Source organism: Callithrix jacchus, chromosome 12 (assembly GCF_049354715.1).
Source record: "Callithrix jacchus isolate 240 chromosome 12, calJac240_pri, whole genome shotgun sequence".
NCBI lineage: Eukaryota > Metazoa > Chordata > Mammalia > Primates > Cebidae > Callithrix > Callithrix jacchus.
The window spans coordinates 107,394,123-107,419,195 of record NC_133513.1 but is presented as its reverse complement, the minus strand read 5'-3'; the positions used below and the strand labels follow the sequence as shown (position 1 = coordinate 107,419,195).

Sequence of the window (25,073 nt, the reverse complement as noted above, 5' to 3'; positions counted from 1 at the left end):
CCCTTCCCTACGTGTGCCTGTGTTGTTCTTCAGCTCTGTTTCTCCCAGCACATGCAGTACAAGAGCAAATAAAACCATTTAGAGCCATTGCCAGGTGCATCATTACAGCAAAGGCTGAAAGTATCCTTGCCCCACACTTGGCAAAAGTAAGGATGAGTAACGTACAAGTGACCCCAAAGCCCCAGTGTATGCTTTGGCTGTTCCCACAATGTCCTGGATGCTTGTTAATGAAAACAGGCCTTTGTCATAGCAACCCCAGTAACCGAAGACATCTGATGCTCCTGCCACACACCCTCTCCCCACCCCAGCCCAGAGAGCTATTGCAGTGTTCTTACAGAGCTAGCACAATAAAAATACTTTCTGTTAGCAGGAATTCCTTTCTGCTACTTCATCTCAATACTTCTCTTCATTTCATTCCATGGTTATGTTGATGGGAAATGAATGATCACACCTGCCCCACAATACAAGCAACATTTTAGTGCAGGCCTTAATGCTTGGACTGTGGACCTGTTCAAATCCTGACTCTTCATCCCTTTCCTACCTATGTGACTTGGAGCACTGATGTTTTTTCCTTATCCGTAAAATAGGAATAATAATGGAAGCTACCTCCTAGGGTTACTGAGATTATTACATGAGATTAAGCCTGAGAGGTGCTGAGCACAGGGCTGACACATTGTGAGTGGGCAGTAGACATTCGCTGCCATTGATATTCTTTGGTTGCTACTTAAGAGGTTTCATTTTGACATTGAGTTTGACAAATGTGAGATCCTGGCCACTTGAAGCTGAAGGACTACCTGTGGTTAATATCTCACAGAGATTGATACAGGCCCCGCTTTTTCAAGGGGTAGCATCTCCTTGTAAAGGAGGGGTGCATTTTGATTGGGTCATTTTTATATTTTGATTAGAAAACGGATCTAGAGATTGCACATTTCTTGAGTAGTGTTATGTGAGTCCCTTTTTCAACATACTCAAAGAGGTAGAGTTTTCTCATATTGAGATATGCCTGTGACTGGTATAACTCCAGCAGGAAAGCGCTTGTGCATGGCAGGTCCTGGGAAGAGGCTCAGAAGTGATGCACCTGGCGCACCTCCACCTGGGTGTGGTGTGATTTCTCCCACCCACTTCCGCCTAGCTCAAAGATACTAGGGGCATTGGCAGAAAAAAGACGGATCACGTCCTCCAGTGATGAGTCTAATCACTGCCTGACCTGACTGGGCCAGATATGTTTGTCTTCACTGTTTCAACATAGTGAGGTAACACCCTTGTCTGAAGGAGTTTCTTTGGCTCAGTGATGCCCATATTCAAGGTATTGAGCATCAGTAGACACAGCACTGAGGAGGAAAGGTCTTATTCCTATTGTAGAACTATAAATTATCCTCTCCAGGAAATAGCTGCAACCGGGGCGAGGAAGTGTTCCATAATGAGGCCTTGAGGTTTCTCTGCAGAGTTTTCCAGACTACATTAAACAGAAGCAGGAGGCCGCTGATCCTACTTGATAAGTTTCCTTCCTGCTCACGTAACCACCTCTCGCTCTCCACGTTCTTCAAGTAGATATTATGAGGTCCAGTTTCTTTCATCCTCCCCAAAGGATGACCCACCAGCCTTACCGCAGCGAGTCTCTGGGTAGTTAGGCTCAAATCATGTAACTAACGTGAGTCAGGTGTCTGCAAACTGAGTATTTGTTTACAAATAATAAATTCTAACTCCTTCCCTCAACTAGGATTTGTGCCTTCAATGTATCTGTAGAAAGCATTGGGTATAGACAGTGGTTACAAAGTAAATAAACTCTATGAGGGCAGAGAGTATGACTAAAGTTAACGAGAGAGACAGACGTGATGCAAGGAAACCAGTAAATATATCATCACACATTTTATTCATGAGGAAAAAAAGTAAGACTGATACGAGGTGAGAAAACAACAAGGGGAACCAACTCTGGAATGAATCAGGGAGAGCCTCTCTGAGGAGGTGATATTTAAGCCAAGACTGAAGGAAGAGAGAATCATCCAAGTAAAATTGGGAACTAGGGCATTTCAGGCAGAGGGAACAGTGAGTGAGGTTAAGAACGCCGATGCAGCCTTGTGCACCATGTTCTATGAGTGATGACAGGTAAGAGACGAGGTAGGAGGGGAAGGCAGGGATACAATCCTGAGGCCCTGGTTTTGTGATTTCATTCTGAATGGATGCTTATATTAGTCTGTTCTCACATTGCTAGTAAAGACATACCCGAGACTGGGTAATTTATAAAGGAAAGCGGTTTAATAGACTCACAGTTCCACATGGCTGGGGAGGCCTCATAATCATGGCAGAAGCCGACATGTCTTACATGGAGCAGACATGTCTTACATGGTGACAGGCAAGAGAGCTTGTGCAGGGGAACTCCCATGTATAAAACCATCAGTCTCGTGAGATTTATTCACATCACAAGAACAGTATGGGAGAAACCGGCGCCATGATTTAGTAGTCTCCACCTGGCCCTGCCATTGACACTTGGGGATTATTACAATTCAAGGTGAGATTTGTGTGGGGACACAGCCAAACCATATCAATGCTGGAGACAAAAGCAGAGTAGTGACCATCCAAATGATATTCTTTAAAGGTCTCTCTAGCCATCGCCTGCCAGGTGGATTTGAAGAAGGGAAGGGAGAAGGCAGAAAATGCACAGGGAGGCCACTGCAATAATCTGGATGAATGGAGGTGGTAACTGGGTCTGGGACTATGGCAGTAGAGAGGGAGATAAATGGGCAGCTTTGAGCTGTGCTCAACGCTAAACCGGAAGTTCTTGTAGGGGACAAGGAGCGGCAGGGCCAGAGAAAGGCCTCCCCGTGCCTTTTCAAAACTGATCACACAACTAGTTTGCATTTACCTTTTCTTCTAGGTCGTATTTTACCTTATCCAAAAAGGTGATAAATGTTTCCTTTTTTCACTAGCCTGGTTTTGAGTAATGCTTAAGGGCCCAGGGCAGTCTTGATTCTGAAGCCAGGGTCCGAAATCTTACAAGTCACTGTCTATTTTACAGCCTACCAGGACATCCTCGGAAAGTATTTATTCTAGACCAGGCTCCAGTATTCCCGGCTCACCAGGTCATACTATCTATGTAAGTATCTACTTCTGGAAGTGACATTTCCGGGACAGGTAAATTAGTGGATTGTAATAGAAAACAAAAACTAATTCAAAGTGATTTCCATTTTTGTTATGAGATCGGCTTTTCATTTTTGTAGAGCAGTCTGCTCAGTCATTTCCTTTTAGGTAATTACATTTAAATGTGACCATCAACAGAGTGATCAGACGACCTGAAAAACGTCTTACTATGTTGCAGGACTTAAAAAATTCTTGTACCTAAATTGCATATCGATATTTGGGGATTAATTCTGTATTTTATAATGCTGATACTGAGTGTTCTTAAATTCCACCACAAAGATATTTAAATATTTAGCTTATCAATTACGCAGTTCTTGTTTTTAGCCATCTGAGAGGATTATTGGACCATCTGTTTGAGCTTTTTCCTTCCCTGTCATAAATTCAGGAAATTATCCTTAACGTTTGCACAGTTATCTATTTCATGAATTCTACACAGATTTTTTTTCCTAAGTGTTCAGTGACTTAAAACCATGATTAATAAATGATATCAACAGCAATTTCTGTGCTAGGCAAGATGTTTTGGTTTTTGTTTATTTTAAGGCCAGCACTTTTTAAACGACAGGAAATGCGCTAACAACAGTTTCCCAAAGCAATGAGACTACAGAGTAATTGTTCTTTCTGGTTAACTTTCCCAGGCAAAAGTAGACAATGAGATCCTGGATTACAAGGACTTAGCAGCCATTCCCAAGGTCAAGGCAATTTATGACATTGAACGTCCAGATCTTATTACCTATGAGCCTTTCTACACTTCGGGCTATGAGGACAAACAGGAGCGACAGAGCCTCGGAGAGGTAAGACATTCCTAGTGGTTTTGAGTTGTATGACAGTTTACCTTCTCTTGTCGCATTTGTAGTAACTACCATCTGGAGTTCAGGTAAATCAGGTGGTCTTTTGTCTGCCTAGTATTTGCAGGTTACTAGACCAGGTGCTTTGAGGTCTTCAGAAGCCCGTTATGAGAGGTGGGAGAACAGACCAGCTGCAGATAGAACAACAGTGAAGAACAGCTAAGCGTTAGCATGCTGGGATGGAAGCTGTCTGGAGGTGTGGGGAGGTGGGTGGGGGGGCTGTTGAGAAGTGGGTGGGGATTCTGTGAGTTGGGCAGAGCAAATAAAAGTGTGAGGGTCTCCTGGGGGTCTTTGTCTAGTGATAAACTGTAAGGATATTTATGGGATCATAAGGAGAGAGAACACATTGTCTAAATTTTGGTAGCTACGATTTTCAGCAACTTAAGAAAGTTAGAATGCGCAAGAGAAAAAAAAAGGTAGAGAGCATAGGACGACAGTCTAGCACAGGGTTGTGAGCCAGGATTCTGGAATCGAATTACCTGGTCTCAACCCAGGGATCACCACATGCTGATTTTCTGACTTGGACCTTGTGACAGCCATTCTGCCCCTAGTTTCCTGGGCCAGGTACAGCACTCATGCCTGTAATCCCAACATTTTGGGAGGCTGAGGGCAGGAGGATTGCTTCAGGCCAGGAGATGAAGACTACCCTAAACAACATAATGAGACCTCATCTCTATATTTAAAAAAATAAGAAAATAAAAGAAACATGGTCCTAGTTTCCTCATCTTTACAACAGATAGGGTAATGCTAGAATCTACCTCATAGGGGGTTGGTGAGAATCAGGCAAGCTAATCTGCGTAAAGCAATTAGCAGAGGCCAGACTTGGGGGAAATATTGAGCATGTGGCAATTTCTTCCATTGTTGCTGCCTCTCCTCTTGGGATCATTAATACTCAGCCCACAGACCCATCACACTACAGGACCAGAGTCTCTCAGCCCCTTAGGGTCCTCCCCTCTCCAGTCCCATCCCAGGGTTGAAGGTTCTCTGTGGTCACTTCCTACTCAAGTTTGTTTCCCCTGGCTTATCTGCTCGCTCCCATTTTTTTCTCTTTTAATTTTTAAGGTAGAATCATCTGTAGACTGATTTGAGTCCACACAGAGATATGTTAACAAATAGCTGACAAATCAACTATCCAACAAAGGTTAAAACGGAAAGTAAACAATCTAGCATCTCACAATGCTTTGAGGTCTTAAAGAAAAGATGCGAAAATAGGATTCTGTTTAATTTGTTCTCAATTACAGATGTATAATATTTATTATTTTATAATTATATTTAGTTGTCATCTTATATATGTTGTTTCTTTTATTTACTTTCTAATATGGGTTTTTTTATTCCAGAGCATAGCTCTGCGTGGAAAGGGTCTGTGGGACAGGAAGTGATATACATTTTCATGTAGTGCCACCTAGTGGTCACTTAGCTGTAGCTGCACGTGTGGCCACTCAAGCGCAGGTGCACTGGCCAGGGTTGTTGAGTTGCCATTGAACCCCACTGAGTTTTGCAGGGGATAAGAGGCGAGAGGAAGTTCCAGAACAAAGTACACAGACCCTGGGCTTGGAACTTGTGGATGAGAATTTACTAGTGTTTAGGTCATACAAGCAAGGGGATGTGAATTTTTTTTAATGGTGTTAAGGATTTGGGGTGTGTGGTGTGCGTGTGTGGGTGTGTCTGTGTGCGGCATATGTGTCTGTGTGTGCTTCCCAGTACTCAAGAGTAAAACATTAAGCACGCAAGAGTTTGGGCTTTGAGGTGAAAATTTCTGCATTTAAAACCAGACTCTGCCAGACGTGGTGGCTCATGTCTGTAATCTTAGCACTTAAGGAGGCTGAGGTAGGCAGATGCTTGAGACAAGGAGTTCAAGACCAGCAGCCTTAGCAAAACTCCATCTCTACTGAAAAAGAAAATACAAAAATTAGCCAGGCGTGGTGGCACACGCCTGTAGTCCCAGCAACTTGGGAGGCTGAGATGGGAGGATCACTTGAGCCCAGGAGGTTGAGGCTGCAGTGAACCGTGATCATGCCATCGTACTTCAGCCTGGGTGATAGAGCAACACTCCATCTCAAAAATAAAAAGAAGGAAAGAAAACCACAAAAACTAAAAACAAAACAGACTGATGCTGACTAACCATATGACTTTGGGGTAATTATATACCTCAGTCTCCTTATCTGCAAACTCAACACAGAGAACAAGAATACCTATGTTACAAGTTTTCTGTAAAGATTAAGTGAAGCTGTTTACATTAGAACAGTGCTGGGCATATAATAAGTGCTTAAGAAAAATGCTGGCTATTCTCGTAATCAGCACCCTTAATGTCATAACCTGGAATGGCGTCCCATGGTTTTCCCTATGAATAGAGGGTGCCCCTTGGATCAGAAATCATATATATTAGTGAACTCTTTCCCAATATTCACATCTTGCAACTGAGAGAACTTTACAAGCTGTTCTATTATTTATTCCATTAGTTTTTTAACATACTTCTTTTTTTTTTGAGACGGAGTTTCGCTCTTGTTACCCAGGCTGGAATGCAATGGCGCGATCTGGGCTCACTGCAACCTCTGCCTCCTGGGTTCAGGCAATTCTCCTGCCTCAGCCTCCTGAGTAGCTGGGATTACAGGCACCCGCCACTGTGCCCAGCTAATTTTTTGTATTTTTAGTAGAGACAAGGTTTCACCATGTTGACCAGGATGGTCTCGATCTCTTGACCTCGTGATCCACCCGCCTCGGCCTCCCAATGACATACTTCTTTTATAGACTTCATGTACGTACTGCCTTTTTTCTTTTGAGATGGAGGATTGCTGTGTCACCCAGGCTGGAGTGCAGTGGTGCAATCTTGTCTCACTGCAGCCTCCACCTCCCAGGTTCAAGTGATTCTCTTGCCTTAGCTTCCCTAGTAGCTGGGACTACAGGCATGTGCCACCATATGGGGCTAATTTTTGTATTTTTAGTACAGGTGGGGTTTTACCATGTTTGCCGGACTGGTGGTGAACTCCTGATCTCAACAAATCCACCCACCTTGGACTCCCAAAGTGCTGGGATTACAGGCATGAGCCACTGCACCTTGCCTTTATACATATTGCCATTTAAGAAACACTGCAGGAGTTGGCTTAGTTCTGTGCAGCCATTGGTGCTCCTAGGGCCCTACTGTCAGTGCAGATATAGACCTGGGCCTTGACCTTGAGACCAGCCTTCACTCAGCTGAGATCCCCTAGAGACAGGCTGTAGCTGCAGAGAAGACCATGGAGTTTGTGAAAGCTTGGAATACAGAAAGTCCACCCACTTACTGTGGGATGTGGGGAAAAGGGCAAATTCTATAACCGAGAAGTTCACCCGTGGTTGGCTGTGTTCTCCAAAGCTCTGTTTGCATTTCATTTCTATTTGAAAGCTTTTTGCCTCTTAATTGTAAACATTTTATTCATTTGGATAATACTTGTTGAGCACCTACTATGTCCCAGGAGCTGCTGTCATCAATGGGAATATGTAGTTGTCAACAAACAGTCCTTGCCCTCATGCAGCTGTGGCATCATAGACAGACAGGAAAGAGATGTGTAATATAATTTTACAGAGTTGTAGGGCTCCGAGGAAAAATGAAGCAGAGTAAAGAGAAAGCGTGCCAGGGGCTAGATTGCTCCTCTCGATGGAATGCTCACGGAGGTGCTGTGTGACGGTGGGTTTGAGCAGAGATGTCCGCATAGATGGGGAGTAAGCCCTGCAGGTGTCTGGGTGAAAGGCACTGGCAGCAGAAGAGACAGCACGTGCAAAGGCCCTGGGGTGAGAGAAGGCTTGGCCTGTTGATGGCCCCAGGGAAGCCTGTGTGTGTAGGAGGATGGAAGCCAGCGGTGAATGGCAGTGAAATTGGCAAGGCAGCCAAGGCAAGTTGCCTCGTGCCTGGTCACCAAAGTCCTATTTTTGTTATCGAACTATTTTATGGGGATCACTGTGGTTGTAATTTAGTCAACCACATCTTGTACAACCATGTGTACAAGATCCTATGTTTCGGTAGATGCTGTAACTCATCCTAGTAAAATGAGCATAGTTTGAACATGTAAGGGAAATGGTTCCAATTTGTCTAGCTTAATCACCTAAAGTGTCACAGTCATATCCATTCAAACCATGGTTCTTAGGCAGAGATGTGCACCAGAATCTCCCAGGAGCTTTGTCAGAGTCTACCTGTCTGAGCCTCACAACAGATACACTTGTGCCTGATCACAAAACAGGGAGATGGGGAGGAATGCTGGCAGGTATAAACTGACTAATGTTTCCAGCTGACTCTGATGAGCAACTCTAATTAAAACTGGCAAAGAAGCCGGGCACGATGGCTCATGCCTTTAATCCCAGCACTTTGGAAGGCCAAGGTGGGCAGATCACGAGGTCAGGAGATTGAGACCATCCTGGCTAACATGGTGAGGCCCCATCTCTACTAGAAATTTAAAAAAATTAACCTGGTGTAGTGGCACACACCTGTAGTCCCAGCTACTCAGGAGGCTGAGGCAGGAGAATCACCTGAACCCAGGAGGCGGAGGTTGCAGTGAGCCGGGATTGTACCACTGCACTCCAGCCAGGGCACCAGAGCAAGACTCTGTCTCAAAACAAACAAACAAACAATCAAATAAACAAACTGGCCAAGCGTTAACAAACATTGTGACTTTAAATTCTCTTTTATTTTTCTAGTCTCCGAGGACTTTGTCTCCTACTCCATCAGCAGAAGTAAGTACCATTTCTTTTTATCATTTTAATGGGTGGAATTTGAGAATTGCTTAGCCCTTCCCTAGACTGGGACTTTTGAAAAATGATATAACATAGAAAAGAACAGAAAAACTGCCTGTGGGATTATGATGGTTGTGGGGATTACCTCAAAGGAAGAGGAGACTCAGACACAGCAGTATATTTCTCTTAAAATGGAGACCGGGGAATAAAAATGGCTTCACACTAATCTGTCTGTCCTGTAAGTGGAAGGAAAGTATCTATAGGGACATAAGTCACTTGTCCCAATGTGGGGCTCTTTGCCTTCATTTATAATGAATGGTTTTGAACCTTAATATACTGAAATGGCCAACAGCAGTCATGGCATATTTCTGTACGCAGAGCCATCTTGATGGGAGGTGACTCCGTTTAGTCTGAAATCAACCATCTGATCTTAAAACCAAGAAACTTTCTGGAGGTTATGAAACTGGACTGCTTTTAGGAAATCTCTGGCATTCAAAGGAGTAAAAATACCATAGTATTTTCATGGTTTATGACTGAGTGCTATGAATTATTAATTTCTATCCATATTAATAATTTGCACTGAAATTATGAAGAATTAATTTCTATTGTTGACCAGCTGTGCAAGGTTGAAGCACCTAATCTGGGGGCTTTTGGTTTCATTGTTCTTTTATTTAATTTATAGACCAAGCCAAAGTTTCCTTGCCATTTGCTCTCAGATTCCACAGAGCTATGGTTACTGAGGCTTTCATTTAGTCAGTATTCACGCATTCTTTCAAACTTTTTACTTTTATTGTGCTATTAGAAATTTCATACGACAACAGATTCTTAAAATGTAAAATATTCTTTGTGCTCTTTCAACTGTTCAGGTACTTTTATATTGTGTTTGTGTGCATGTGATTGTTTGGTCCTTATTGCCTAATATATCCTTTCCTATATTTGGAGACAGGTGGCATTTTAGTGGTGCTGATATTCCATTGAATTTATATGTCATCATTTCCTTTTCTTTTTTTGAAACAGAGTCTCATTCTGTCACCCAGGTTGGAGTGCAGTGGCGCGATCTCGGCTCACTGGAACCTCTGCCGCCTGGGTTCAAGTGATTCTCCTGTCTCAGCCTCCCAAGTAGCTGGGATTATACTTGTGCACCATCACGCCCGGCTAATTTTTGTATTTTTAATAGAGACAAGGTTTTGCCATGTTGGCCAGGCTGCTCTCGAACTCCTGACCTCAGGAGATCTGCCGCCTTGGCCTCTCAAAGTGCTGGGATTATAGGCATGAGCCACCATGCCTGGCCCGTATGTCATAATTTCTTAATTGTGCCCCAATTTGTTGAACATGTAACACAGACTTTTGCCTTTATGAATAGTGGCACTATAAAAGTCTTTGAATAAATTGTTCCTCCTTTTAAAGGGCATTTGAAATTATTTTCTTGGAATGTTTCCCAAGGTAAGAAGTAAAATACTGACTTTATGGCAACCGACAACTTGTTCTTCGGGAAAGTCTACTTAAAATGCCATCAGATCAATGTTACAGGCAGTATAGGTTGGTTGGCGTTCAGAACAAAGGATGAGATTGGAATCAGGAGTCTGGTTCCAAAGCAGGCTCTGGCCATACCAGCTATACACCTACACACAGAGCTCTTACCTGCCTGGAACCTTGTTTCTGCATTAGTGGGGGAGGGAGGTGATACCACATGGTCTACCTTTTCTTGTGATGCAGATCTGGTAGGTATGTGAACACAGTTTATGAAACTGAAAACTACAATATCAACATGGTCATTGGAATTATTATCTCTTGTCCCAGAGCTCTGTCTCTATGTCTTCATCTTTAAAAAATTTTGTTTAAGAAACAGGGTCTCATTCTGTTACCCAGGCTGCAGTGCCCTGGCACAATCATAGCTCACTACAGCCTCAAACTCCCAAGTAACTGGGACTGCAGGCATGTGCCACCATACCTGGCTAACTTTTTACATTTTTTTTGTAAAGACAAGGTCTCGCTATGTACCCCAGGCTGTTCTCAAACTCCTGGCTTCAAGCCATCCTTCCACCTTGGCCTCCAAAAGTGCTGGGATTACAGGTGTGAGCCGCCACACCTGGCTCCTAAAATTTTGTAATAAGTCCAAGTACTGTGGATTTTGAACAAAGTGTATTAGCCACAGAATGTTCATTTGCATATAAAATACCTTCACAATTTTCACATGAAAATAAGTGTGTATGTTAATCAAATATATGTAAACAAGTAGATATGATAGTCCCTTGGCAGCGTTTGTGAAACTTGGTTCCTACTGAGGAATGGTGATAGTCTGAATGTGTTGAACTTGGTTTCCAGGGATACCAGGACGTTCGGGATCGGATGATCCATCGGTCCACTAGCCAGGGCTCCATCAGCTCCCCTGTGTACAGCCGCCACAGTTACACTCCAACCACGTCACGCTCTCCCCAGCATTTCCACAGACCTGGTAAGGGTGACTGTTCCTGGAATTCACTCTATAGAACAAACTGTATTTCTGTGATTTTTCTTCCTCTACCATTGATAGCACCTTGAAAAATTGACTCCTAAACATTTCTGCCCCTGTCCCAGAGCAAAATGAAAACTGGTATCTAGCTATATTTTGTGCTACATCTTTTCTAGAAACATCAGTCATTCTATGGCTGTGTTCATTTTGATTTATTAAATAATTATGTTTTGACAGTAAACTATTGGAAGCAAAGGTTTTTGTTTTTAAAAAAAAAAAATTTGGAGTTAACGAAAATCTGTTCAGTTTGAGACTTAAAATGGAGATCTCCCGAAGAAAATATTTTGATGTGCTTTTTAGGCATACCAACATCATCTAAAAAATTCAGTATTCACCATTTTTAACAGATGTTTTCTGTTTCCCTTATCTAGGTACATGGTGCTACTAAGCATGCTTGGTGAAGCACTTCCTAGAACGAGTACCTAGGGCTGTTCTGGTACATGGTGCTACTAAGCATGCTTGGTGAAGCACTTCCTAGAACTAGTACCTAGGGCTGTTCTTGATCAGCTTTAAGATCCCTTCCAACCCTAGATTTTCAATCAGACTTAGAAAACAAAATCACTTCCAACCCTAAGATTTTCCATCAGACACGGAAAACATAAAATCATTAGGCATTACCACAGTAGAGAGTGCCACAAAGAAACAGATTTTAGTGGACCTTCATCTGCAGAGAATTTAGTCTCTGTGGCTACTGGTGGGTGCCTCCAGTAGGAGAAGAATGGAGACCCCGGTACAGACCCAGGATTCCCTGAGAAACAGATTCGCCAGGAAGATTCTGGCCTCTAATAAAGCTTCATGGCAATGACGTGCATCTATGAAGATTTCATTCATGCTAAGCTTCTTGCTTCTGGACGGGTAGATGAGAACAAACCCATGTGCTGCCTTTTAAAAATAAATTGCACAAGAAATAAAACCAAAGGAATTAACAGGATAAAAGGCTGCAATCTTCTAAGACTCTAGATTTAATGCTCGTAGAGAATTCAAACTATTTGATCTTTTGATAATGTATAATTTTCTCTATGCTGATAAGTATTTATGCTATTTATTGAATTATGTTAAAGGAGTATTTTCCAGAAAATTGATTTCCCTTATTTCATGGGCCACTATATTCATTTTGCTGGTGCCCAGGACATGGATATCGATTTAAGCCCTTGTACGTCTGGGTAATAAGAAATCCTTGATGCTGCCACCCTGCTCATGTACACATGCTGAGGTCACTGAGACCCCAGCCATGGAGTTACCAGAGTGGAATGGAGTTATGGGGGCATCATTTTTCCAGAGACCCCTGAATAGTGAGGGGACTGGTCAGTCAACACTTCTTCCCCTAAAAGCTCATGTCCTTATTGAGAAAGTTTTCATCTGTTCCAATCATGGTTCTGTTGCCAATAGACTTTAGAACTTTCTCCTTCTCTCCTTTCACAATATATGACATGTATGCCTAATGCCACTTTTTAGGCTTTAGAGTTATTATTTTGAGGTCTGCCCTTCTAAAGTGCAGGTGGAGGGATTCTGATAGCAAACCTGTGATCCATGTAGAACACCTCGAAGTGTCCAGTCCTCAAGTTCTAGATGCCAGATGATGATTTAACCCCACCTCAGTCTAGGTTGGATTTGAATGGTCCATTCTTCCTGAGACAACTGAGTTTCCAGCCTCCAGTCCTCCTGCTGCAGTTCTCAGGATCATAGACACCTCCTTGCCACCCGGGGAACACAAATAGGTTTTCCTTCTATGTAGGCAAAAAAAAATCCTTTCCAGTGGGATAAGTTTGTAGCTTAAGAAAAAAAAAGAAAAAAAGAAACCTGATCCTTACATGTAAATACAACGCTTGTCATTTTTTAAAATTAGCATTTCAGAGGGTTCTGTTTTGTCAGGTGCGTTTTACACACAGCTGTTGTTGAGTTTAAATGACGTGCCTGCTACTGGCTGGACAGAGACCATCTGGGTGACCGTTTCTTCTCACCAAAGCCATTTATTCTCAGAGAGTGACTCTGTACCTGCCTGAACCTCTTTGCAAACTCTCCCCCTCTTTGCCTCAGCCTTAGCAGGTGCATTCTTAACCCTTTCTCCTTCCTCCCCTTTCAGCCTCCTGATTAATGTTCTTGATTTTGTTTTCCCTTGGAACGATGGCGCTTTCCCTGCTCCTGTGTTAATTTCTGTTCTTCTTTTCTGTTTCCACCGTGCCCTGCCCCTGACTCCTTGCTGCACAGAGCTTTTGTCTCCTGGTGTGCAGAGGTTGTCGTACCTGCGCACCAGCAGCCTCAGCCCCACCCACAGCGACTCCCGCCCCAACCCCCCTTTCCGACACCACTTCATTCCCCATATCAAAGGTAAGGAGGCAGGTTTCTCCAGGCAGCACCCTGCATAGTGGAGATTTATTAGCACCCTGGGAAGGCTAATAAGGTGTATCTCCAAGAGTTAGTGCCGAGCTTTTGAGTTCTCAGCATGCCTGCGTGTGTCATGACTACACCCAACAATTGTCTTAGAACGGGCATAGGATCTCTCCTTGGGAGAAATATGTCACTTCTAAGGGCTCTAGATGAAGAAACAGGAAGTATGTTTTAGACCCTAAGATTTATTATCCACTATGAAAAAGAAAAAATATATATATATATATTATTATTTTGTTTTTGGATGTGTCAAAACAAAATATAATATATATTGGAATATTTTCCTGGGTTCAATACACAACATGTCTCAGCAAAACACAATAGCGTATAGTCAAATATTCAAAAGTTATCTTACCAGCGATAAACTATAACCATATTAACATGTTTGGGCAGCATTAAAAGATCTATGGCAATATCAGTGTTTCTCTTTGAGCCGAGTTGTCTTTGGATTTGTCCTCACTCCCACATGATGGAGAAGAGAGGCTTTGCCTTCTGTTTTCTGTTGCTGCCTCACGTTTCTGCCCCGTCCCTTTGTTTTCACTGTTGTCGGCGACGCGACGCTTCTGCAGCCGTCCTCAGCGGGAACGCTCCACACTGGGGAAGCCCAGAGCCCTGAAGAGGCTATGAAAGGGCCATAATTTCAAATTAAGTAGGAGCTCCCGGAATGGTGCTAGCCAACGATCATAGCTGAAGGAGGGAGGAGGAGGAAGCACAGATGTTATCCCAGGCCTTCAAAGTCCTAAGGGACTCCAGCCACGTGCTGCTCCGCATGGCACACCTCACGCTTCCACTGAGGAGCTTGTTCTGGTTTACTGAATTTTCATTGTCACTCAACCCAAGCTTTTCCTTTTTGTTCACTTGGTTGTTGAGCAGCTGAGTCCTAAAAGGCACATGGACTGTACTTACCAGTATGCAGTGATTTTATAAATTTGCTAGTTCTGCATTTTCCATGCTTTGAAAATAATATTGCTTATTGAAGCAATCATGCTTATCAAAGACACAGATGCCATTTGCCATTAGCAAATTTTTTGATAGGCGAACACTTTCTAAAACTCTTGACAGATTATTTTGCTTTATTTTTTTTTGTTTTTTTGTTTCTTTTTGAGACAGAGTCTCGCTGTCACCCTGGCTGGAGTACAGTGGTGCAAACTTGGCTGACTGCAACCTCTTCCTCCCAGGCTCAAGTGATTCTCCTGCCTCAGCCTCCCGAGTAGCTGGGATCACGGGTGTGAGCCACCACACCCAGCTAATTTTTGTATTTTTGGTAGAGACCGGGTTTTGCTATGTTGGCCTGGCTGGTCTCAAACTCCTAGCCTCAGGTGTTCCACCTGCCTTGGCCTTCTAAAGTATTGAGATTACAGGCATGAGCTACCATGTCTGGCCAACGATTATTTTAAATTATGAGTGCTAATTAGTATTTTGGGGGAAAATTTTTATTTATAAAATGTCAAGATGATACTTTAGATAATGTTTATAGAATAATAAAGAAATTATGGTTGTTTTTTTTTAAAATACCCTTCAATTGCATATTTTAAAGAGACTTTAATATAGCAGTCATTAGCCAAATTAAGATTTTGGTTATTTCTGCTGAGGTGGGCAGACTGCTTGAGCCCAGGAGTTTAAGACAGCTTGGGCAACATGGTGAAACCCCATCTGTAGCAAAAAAAAAAAAAAAAAAAAAAAAGGTAGTACATGCCTGTAGTCCCAGCTACTCAGAGACTAAAGCAGGAGAATGACTTGAGCCCAGGAGGTGAAGGTTGCACTGAGCCGAGATTGAGCCACTGCACTCTAGGCCTGGGTGACAGAGCAAAACCCTGTCTCAAAAAAAAAAAGAAAGAAAAAAAGATTTTGGTTATTTCTGGTATTTAAGAAAAAATACATTTTTGATTTAATAAAATATAAACTCCCTCACTTGGTTAATATACATTTTAACTTTTATAAAGACATTTTTTGTAGAAAGAAAAGTGTCACGGGTCCTATAAAGTTACACAGTTTGTACAGATAACACAGTACAAAGTGTCAGTGACTGCTCAATGACTAACACTACCTCATGTCCATGAGTAGCCACATGGAGAGTTGAAAAGCCCATGGACATTGGAATCTTGGGTTTAAATATGATCTCCATCATTTGCTAACGGTGTGACCTTGGGTTGTTTATTCATCCTGTTGGGTATCACTTGCCTCCTCCATAAATCAGGAACAGTGAGACTCCTGCCTCACGAGGTGAAGTGTGTTGGTGTGCAGCAGGCCCACCTTGGTCAGCATGGTGCTCTTAAGTTGTCTTTTTTTTTTTTTTGGAGACAGAGTCTCACTCTGTCACCCAGGCTGGAGTGCAGTGGCGCAATCTCAGCTCACTGCAGCGTCCACTCCCAGCTTCAAGTGATTCTCTTGCCTCAGCCTCCTTAGTAGCTGGGATCACAGGTGTGCACCATCACACCAAGCTAATTTTTTGTATTTTTAGTAGAGATGGGGTTTCACCATGTTGGCCAGGCTGGTCTCAAACATCTGACCTCAAGTGATCCGCCCACTTTAGCCTCTGAAAGTGCTGGGATTACAGGTGTGATCCACCATACCCAGCCTTAAATCATTTTTGATGGCACCATTCTGTTCGTTTTTTCACAGCATCCTTAAGAAATGGGCTGCGTGAGCCGGGCTCGGTGGCTCACACCTGTAATCCCAGCACTTTGGGAGGCTGAGGCAGGCGGATCATGAGGTTAAGAGATTGAGCCCATCCTGGCCAACATGGTGAAACCCTGTCTCTATTAAAAATACAAAAATTGGGCCAGGCGCAGTGGCTCACGCCTCTAATCCCAGCACTTTGGGAGGCCGAGGCGGGTGGATCATGAGGTCAAGAAATCGAGACCACCCTGGTCAACATGGTGAAATCCCGTTTCTACTAAAAATACAAAAATTAGCTGGGCGTGGTGGTGTGCGCCTGTAGTCCCAGCTACTTGGGAGGCTGAGGCAGGAGAATTCCTTGAACCCAGGAGATGGAGGTTGCAGTGAGCCGAGATTGCACCACTGTACTCCAGCCTGGCTACAGAGCGAGACTCCGTCTCAAAAAAATAAAAAATAAAAAATAAAAAATAAATGGGCCGAGTGAGGAGACAAGTAGCAGGGGTCCTCGCCAAGTAACTTTCCAGGGGTTCACCACCAGGACGTGGCAGTGCCCGGACAAGACCCCAGGCCCTCTCCACCCCAGGAGCATTCCTTCACGTGAGGACCACGTGTTTCAGCATAAATATGCATAAAGATAATTTTTAAAGCACATTTTTATTTTTCACTTTTGGCCAGAAAATTGCATTCTTATTGAAGCTTAGACCAAGAATAATCCTCAGTCATTTAGATCACAAAATTAAGAGCTATTTACTTTTCCACAGAAAATATTAAATGGTTATAAAAATTATTCCACCCTATGTTCCTAAATGGTGCTTTATTCAAAATGTAGATATACATTCTTTTCTGTTTTCAGTCTGCATTTGAAGTTTTTGACATCATCAAATATTCTGGGTTTAAATGATAAAAAGCATAAGACCAAAAGGAATTAGGGACCCTGAACTTAACGTCCAATAGTCTCTCTCCCCTTTTCTTTTTACTAGATATGTGCCTATAGCTTGTTCATATGCAATAGTCTTTATGCTTCCGATGCAAAGTGTAATTTATGTAACAGTATATACTTAGTTTTTCAATCATGTGAGCTTTTTGCCAACCTAAAAGATAAATCATTGGCTGCTTTGGGCACAGATGCCTATTGGGCAGTCCTGCTCCGCAGGGAGCCATTTAAAAAAAAAAAAAAAAAGATACATCATGGCAATTTTGTACCATAAAGATATTGCTTTAAAAGCCTAGTGTATTTGGCATTTAGCCGATTCTCCATACGTCTTAGTTATTTTGAAAAACATTTATCCATTTACATGGAAGATCTCTCCAGCACTGAGAAATTTCAGAATGGGGGGACTTACGGCCATTGAGAAACACATTCAAGATACCTTTGAGATAAGTCAATGTCTTCCAGGGTTTTCTGTGGCCCTTCATTGACTTTTATCTTGCAGCTTGTCTTGGAACTTGAGGGAGTTATTTTTTTTAATGGATGTTTGCTGGGAGCTTGACCTGAGGTAGGATGTCCATCTCAGAGGCAGGCGGGGGGCCCTTCGCCACTCTGGTAGCCAGAAGCCCAGCCTTCCATTGCCCAAGTCCACTTCCTGGTCCTTGTTTCTGCAGCATGTGACCCAGGCCTGGGGCTCGCTGAGCTGAGGACGCCTGCATGGTTGTAAAGCTGAGATGCACGGCACAGACTGTTTCTCTATTTTGCTGGCTTCTCCGTCCATTTTCCATAACATCCCTTGTTGGTTGGGTGTATTTTAATTTCTGTTCTCCAAACTTCCTTGTAACCTCATTCTGTCTCAGTATATCTTTGGGCCATTTGGACAACCTTATGCCTAGAGATTTGGAAAAACCATTTTCACTTTGTTTTGGGCTTCGTTTGTGAAGTGTCTGCTAAGTTTCTCTTCCTTCCCCTTTGAAATACTGCTAGACATGACAGTCTGTGTCCATGAAGTATAAATTGGATTTGTGAGCAGGAGGGCTACATATATTAAATCTCTTTGAAAGGAATCTTTTCTCTTTTGCTATAAATATGAGTTGCCATGATATAAATATATAGTTGACACGTGCTGAAGGAAACTGTAACTCTTATTGACTCTTTAGACAAGAACCGGCAATCTTAAAACTCTCACAAAATTCCGGATGCTGCCAAGTTATCTTAAAGATCCCTCAAGATGTTCATTTATATTTGGGAATGTAAGCACTACAAGTCCAGAAAGCTCGGCAGTGCTCCAGCAGGTTCCCACAGCAGAATTGCACACCCAGCTTTCTATTCACTTGTCTTAGAATTAGTCACTCAGGCTTTCATATGCCAAAAAGAACAGAAGTGGAGACGGGCATTTGGATTTGTTAAGTACGGTGAGAATCCTGTAAGTGAATGCTCCCTCAAGGTCTAGAAAGTCGGCTTACTAGGTTAACAGGAAAAGAAGTAAAAATGAAGGCCAAGAAATAGAAATAAAAACATAAATAGAAACATAGTAGCTTGTCACTGCAGTAGGTAAGAACACTAACAACTTAGGGTGGCCCAATCTGAGAACTTAGAGGAACAAAATAGCTGTGAGTGTGATATATATGCTATTGTATTATACACATACACACACATGTGCATACGCGCGCGCGCACACACGTATACAGTGGTGTTTTTGGTTTTGTTTTGAGACAGAGTCTCATTCTGTTCCCCCAGCTGGAGTGCAGTGGAGCAATGTTGGCTCACTGCAACCTCCGCTTCCCTGGCTCAAGCAATTCTCCTGCCTTAGTCTCCTGAGTATCTGGGATTACAGGTGCCTGCCACCAACGCTCAGCTAATTTCTGTATTATTAGTAGAGACAGGGCTTCACAATGTTGGCCAAGCTGGTCTCGAACTCCTGACCTCAAGTGATCCACCCACCTCAGCCTCCCAGAGTGCTGGGATTTCAGGTGTGAGCCATCATGCCTGGCCTATTATTTTTAAACAGTATCTTATTCTAGGTTGATAAATGATGACAATGATGATAATAATGATATCTTCCAAATATGATATTTCATCTAGTATGTTGCACATTCCTTTGTCTAAGTAAGAATCTAGGCACAGATTAGGGCACCCAGCAGTTATTTCCTGCCAGGGTTGGGTTCAAAGTTAAATCATTTAAAGATAGGATGTTGGCTGAGCGCAGTGGCTCACGCCTGTAATCCCAGTATTTTGGGAGGCTGAGGCAGGCAGATCACTTGAGTTCTGGTGTTCAAGACCAGCCTAGGCAACATGATGAAACCCCATCTCTACTAAAAATACAAAAATTCGCTGGATATGGCGGCACACACCTGTAATCCCATCTACTTGAGACAGGGGAATTACTTGAACCTGGGAAGCAGAAGGAGCTGGGATCATGCCACTGCACTACAGCCTGGGTGACAGAGAGAGACTCTGTCTAAAAAAACAAAATTAAAAACAAATAAAGAATAGGGTGTTTAAGTTAGAAAAGAGAAAGAGGCCTCTTCTTGAGAATTTTTATTTTTATTTTAAATGCCCAAAATTTGTCATGCCTTTGGTATTTCAGGGGCTAAGAATTTGGTACCTAGCAACATTATCTAGACCTTATTCTCCAATGAGCAGTTGTGATACGTGAAAATCACATTCCGCAGAATTGCTGAGATGGGTGTGTCACTGGGTCTCTCTTTATCTGATTTTTAAAAATGCTTTATGGGAAGTTTTAAATGATTATAGTTAAATCTACTTACAAAATTTGAACATATTAGTGTTTTTCTTTTTTAAAAAAAAACAACTAGAGAGGTCAACAGTTGCTAAACACATACAGCAAAATATAGAACCACACCCAGCTGGTGATGGCATTCATACTCCTTGGGAATTCAGACAGCTACTACATAGCCTCTGAAAGACTTTTGACCGTATTCAAGAAGTGGTAGGCTTCCACAGACACTGGCCAGCAGAGGGTCCTGTTGACAGAAAGATTTTAATACCTGGACAAATGTCTAATTCTAATAACCTTAAATTTTGTGTCCTGCATATGCAGATATTTTTGTGTGTACATGACACTGGCTAATAATTATAAAAACTGATTTAATAGAAGTTCATTTGATTGCATATTATAACCAAAACCTATGAGAACTTTCCTGGAAACATCTGATTTTCTACAAGGACAGTGGAGGTCGATGTGAAAGAACAAAAGCATCCAGCCATGTGGTTCAGAAGCAGTGGCAAAAATTGAGACCCATTTTACTTTCTTTTGAGAAAAGACCACAAGCCAGATGATATTTCTTGTTTTTTAGAAACTAATATATGACTTAATAAAGTCAACATTTATAGCATATCTGGGGCAAAACTGACTCTGGAGAAGAAAAGACAAAAGTTTCAGAACACCAATAAGCCAAAGCCAGGAATCTAAATTTGTTGCAGTAATAGACACAGATCTCATATTTGGAATATCTTACTGCGCATTCAGTATAGATCTGTACTCTGGTTACTTAAAAAATGTACATGCTGAGACATTAGAATTCTCTTAAACGTATTTTAAAACTCTAATAATTGACATCTTTCATACTTCACTGGCTAGATTTAGGAAAATTTGACATGACTCAACTGGCCAGAGTGCTATTTTCTGATGATCTACGATTTATTTAAAATTATTAGTGTTAATAGATAAATAAATTGGACTTTATCAAATTTTTTAAACTTTTATGCCTCAAAGAATTCTACTAAAAAAGTAAAAAGACAACCTACAGACTGGGAGGAAATATTTGCAAATTTATATTATTTCTGATAAGAGACTTGATCCAGAATATATAAAGAGCTCTTACAACTCAATAGTAAAAGTAATTACCACTACTGATTTACTGAGTTTTGGTAGTCCTACATCTTCCGGTGTCCTCTTAAGACAAGATGTTTGCCCAGACATAGGGTCAGAGGACAATTTAGGTCAGTTGCAAATCTCTAATTTTGTGCAAGCTGAATCAGTTCATCCCAGCCATTCTCCTGGTCAGAAGGGAGTGATGGTGGCTGTGATGGCACTGAAGGCTGAGCCACCCTTTGCTCTCTTTTCTGGCCTGGTCCCTCTTCTCTCCTCCAAGAGCACCATGCTGTCCAAACAAGGTGGCCAGTCCTGTTGCTCCCCCAGACCACACCATTCCACACTCTCCTTTCTCATGGCATTCCAGCCCGCTGGAATATGGGCTTCCCACCCTCCCATTCACCTACCCTCCTACCTGGTGAACTTACTCTTTGATGCCCACCTCAAACCCAACTGGAAGAATTCGTGGCACCTTCATCTGAGTCTCATAGCATTTTTCTTATACCTCAGAGTAAACAATTACATGTCATTATATGATATTTGTTTTAAGACTGTCTTCGTAGATAGCCCATAAGTCCCTTGAGGGCAGAGACTATATCTCATTCATCTATTTGTCCTCAGTAGTATTCAGTGCCCAGCCATAGTAGGTGCTCAGTAAATGTTTCGGTGGTTGAATCATTAGCCTGGGAGGAGCCTCATCTTCGAAGTGAAAGGTGGGGAGAGGTATAAACCCAAAGTACCTGGTTGACATGGCTCTGACTCTAGCTTGTATATTTCAAAGTAAGGAAAACAGAAACATATGCTGCAAATGAAGGCACTTTGTATTCCTAAGGGGAAGGACTTGGTGACCACAGGTTCCCTAAGGACTTAACCTTCAGATAGGAGAAACCTCTGCTAATTGCCAGCCACTGCCGTCATGCTTGGGAGTGATTTGTATTTGGGTTTGCCTAGCCTGCCCCCTTACATGCTTGGGATTTAAGCATCTGACAACTGATCCTGAATCATGAGCAAGAAGCTTTCCATCCCTCCCAATGTCCTCTTCATCTAATCAGTTTGCTGCGAGCTCACAGCTTTCAATGCATGCCATCGGAATGACGCACCTGACCGCTCGCTGCTTCTAACCCAGCTCCACCTGAATTCAAATCTCTGTGACGGAAAACTAAACCTGATTATCACCTTTGCGAGCCAAGTTGATAAATTGAGTTTGTTTGTTTTGTTTCTCCTTTTTGATGAACCTCCTTCCAGGCTGTTGTTTTGAATTTTTATTATGCTTGCTTTGTTTTCTTTGTTTCTCTCCCTTCTCTCATTTTGTTTTTTCCATTCTTCTCATTGGAGGCAATGAGCCGTCCAGCGGCCGGAACTCCCCTCTCCCTTACCGGCCAGACAGCCGCCCTCTAACTCCAACTTACGCTCAGGCCCCTAAACATTTCCATGTTCCAGGTAGGAGCTGACACAGTCTGTGTCTTGGTGTCCTGTCACAGTGTAGAATGTAGCCTTGTAACCTCGTCTCGTCTCATCTCTCATGCTCTTTTAATTGGGATGCACAGTTAACCCTAAATTGCAGGATCTGACCTAGGGGGCCTTTCAAAAGTTTTGTGTTAAATGCCAGGATTACGTTGAAGCTTTATGTCTTTTCAAATATTTTTTTGAAGAGTGTGGGTAATGGGTAAAAGCAGTTGGGTTGTTTGTTTTGTTATTTACTAAAAATTTAATTGTACCTTTTTATCATTGCCTTCTAAGATATCGTTCTGTGGTTTGCTGTCATTGACTAATTATCACAATGGCAATCTAGTCATCCTGAAGATTGAACCACAGTATCACTTGAGAGAATACTTTTCTATTTCCTGTTTTTCTCTAACATGGAGACTTTCTCCAAAGACTTTTCAGAGAGATGTAGAATTGGGTGAATTGGTTGGTCTTTCTGCAGTGCATAGGAGCCTGGCCACCTCCATAGCCCATGAAGATATCTTGCAATTTAGGCTTGGTGCTGCAAGCTTTGCTCTAGTGGTCACAGCATTTGCTGTCATAATACAAATAGTAATTTGACATCAGAAACTGACAGAATCAGAGCCCATTGATATAATATTGTAATGTTTAGAGTCCGCTCACTCTGTAAAGACAGGATTAACCATCAGAGGTAATAATATATTTCTCCAAACAGTATATTGTTTTTTGCTTTGTTTAGCTACTGAAAGTAGTTTAATAAATTACCCACTATATTAATGTAAGTGTACATATTTAGAATCTATAATCATTTTTTTCTTTTGCTTCTAGACTTACCTAATAAAACAGAGGAAAGTTTACTGAGAGTTATATCACTTAGTTGGGACTGTGCTTTCTAAAAAAGTTTAATTGGATCTTGAAAATTAATGTTCTCTATTTGGGATTTTTCACATAAAAATGTCCCCTTAAGATACAGTGCCCAAGGTTCTGGGGAAATAGAAACCTTTTGAAATTTCCTGAGTATTTATAGCTAAAGCAAAATGGTTTCATAATCCTATGGGGTCTTGTATAAATATATAAAGAGTATTTAGCATCTCTTTTCTTTTTCATTCATTCATTCTTTTTTAAAATTTTGGCCTGTATAAATTAGGATTTGTTGAACATCCCATCAGCACACCAGGCTAGCCTTGCACATATAAAGTTTCTATGTTTTTTTTTAAAAAAAAAAACAATACTCTGGATTTTTCTACATTGCTTTCCACTGTTCCACTCATTAGTTGAAAAGTAAATTGAGCCACTGGTATCTACTGGGGGCTCAATTTCTAGACAGTAGCAATTTGGGGTTTTCCCCAAACTGGTTATGTCTTTCTCACCATAAGAGTACCTCCACTGCTTGTATTTCTTCCTGTTTTAATCCCACTTTCAGTGAAATGTGTATTTGAAATAAATGGCTCATGAGTTAATCACATCTTTATATATTCTAAGATGTATTACAAAGGCTTCCATAACACTTGTCTATAGTAAGCCGCTCATTTCTATTATAATTTTTCTTCCAATAAACTCAATCTTTGTAATACAGAAATTAACCTTCTGGGTTATTTTTGTTCAAGATCTTCAGTTTGATTAGCCCCTTGATTGATCTGTTTTTCCCATCGCTGAACTGATTCCCATAATCACACACCTTTGCTTTTCATTTCCGCAGATCAAGGGATCAACATTTACCGAAAACCACCCATCTACAAACAGCATGGTAAAACCCACTTTCCTCCGCATAGCTTTTAAATAGCAAAGTCAGCTGAACTTCTCCTTGCTGTCCTCTGAAAGGCTTTTCCTGCTGCTGCTTTTGAGAAACTGGGGCATCCAGCATAATTATACCTTTCTCGTCTACTAAGATGTAAATATTGTGAAATTGATTTTCCTGGATGGAGAGCACTTAGCTTGATTAGAAAGCTTCTAACCTGTTTCTGAGCCCATCAAACCATGTGTCATTCCATCCCTTGAGAAGGGGAAGTACTGGTCACACAGCAACTCACAAACATCCTAGTGAGACTTTTTTTTTTTGCCATCAAATATGGTCACCCTTTAAAATAAGTTTGATGAGACTAATTTAAAGTAGTGAAAACCAGCCACCTAGAAAAACTAATTTGACTGAGCCTATATCAACATGGCTGTCCAGGTCTCCAGTTTCTTATTGGGCATGAAGATGTCTGCACGGTGGAGTGAACCGGATACAAGCTAATGCAGAGGTCGAGGCCCTAGTCCCACTTTCTCCCTAAATGGTCCTGTGATGTCATTTCTCTGTGCTTCTGTTTTCTGTGAAAACAGTTAGATTCATTTCTCTCTGAACTCCTACAAACTAAGAATCACTAACGTGCATGTATAATTGTGTTTTCCTTTTTTTAACTCAGGAAATCACATGACTTTGTGTAAATCACATTTTCATTCACCATCATTAAGTCTCTGTAGACATATCTACCATAAAACTTTGTGAAAAGATAGCCAAAGCTGGTCTTCAGGTGATTTCAGAAAATTCTACACAAATTATGCCTGGAAATTTGAAGGCTGCCTTTAGAATCCAGTTGACATTCATGAGTTCTTAAGAATTAGGATAACATGAGGCCAGGTGCAGTGGTTCAAGCCTCTAATCCCAGCACTGTGGGA

The 25,073-nt window shown here is 41.9% G+C and overlaps 1 protein-coding gene across 50 annotated transcripts in view; it reads left to right on the top strand.

Moving 5' to 3' along the window:
* ABLIM1 (actin binding LIM protein 1) overlaps window positions 1-25,073 on the top strand; it is a 338,782-nt gene that overhangs the window by 297,983 nt on the left and 15,726 nt on the right. For 22 of the 50 annotated variants that reach the window (XM_078346550.1, XM_078346552.1, XM_078346549.1 and 19 more), the window contains 7 exons: window positions 3,017-3,094; window positions 3,774-3,929; window positions 8,649-8,684; window positions 11,010-11,139; window positions 13,405-13,524; window positions 22,305-22,409; window positions 24,115-24,162. In XM_078346550.1, the coding sequence (XP_078202676.1) occupies window positions 3,017-3,094; window positions 3,774-3,929; window positions 8,649-8,684; window positions 11,010-11,139; window positions 13,405-13,524; window positions 22,305-22,409; window positions 24,115-24,162 (673 nt within the window). The remainder of the gene's footprint in view (window positions 1-3,016; window positions 3,095-3,773; window positions 3,930-8,648; window positions 8,685-11,009; window positions 11,140-13,404; window positions 13,525-22,304; window positions 22,410-24,114; window positions 24,163-25,073) is intronic. The other 28 variants (XM_035269167.3, XM_002756613.6, XM_078346556.1 and 25 more) reach the window with 2 other exon arrangements.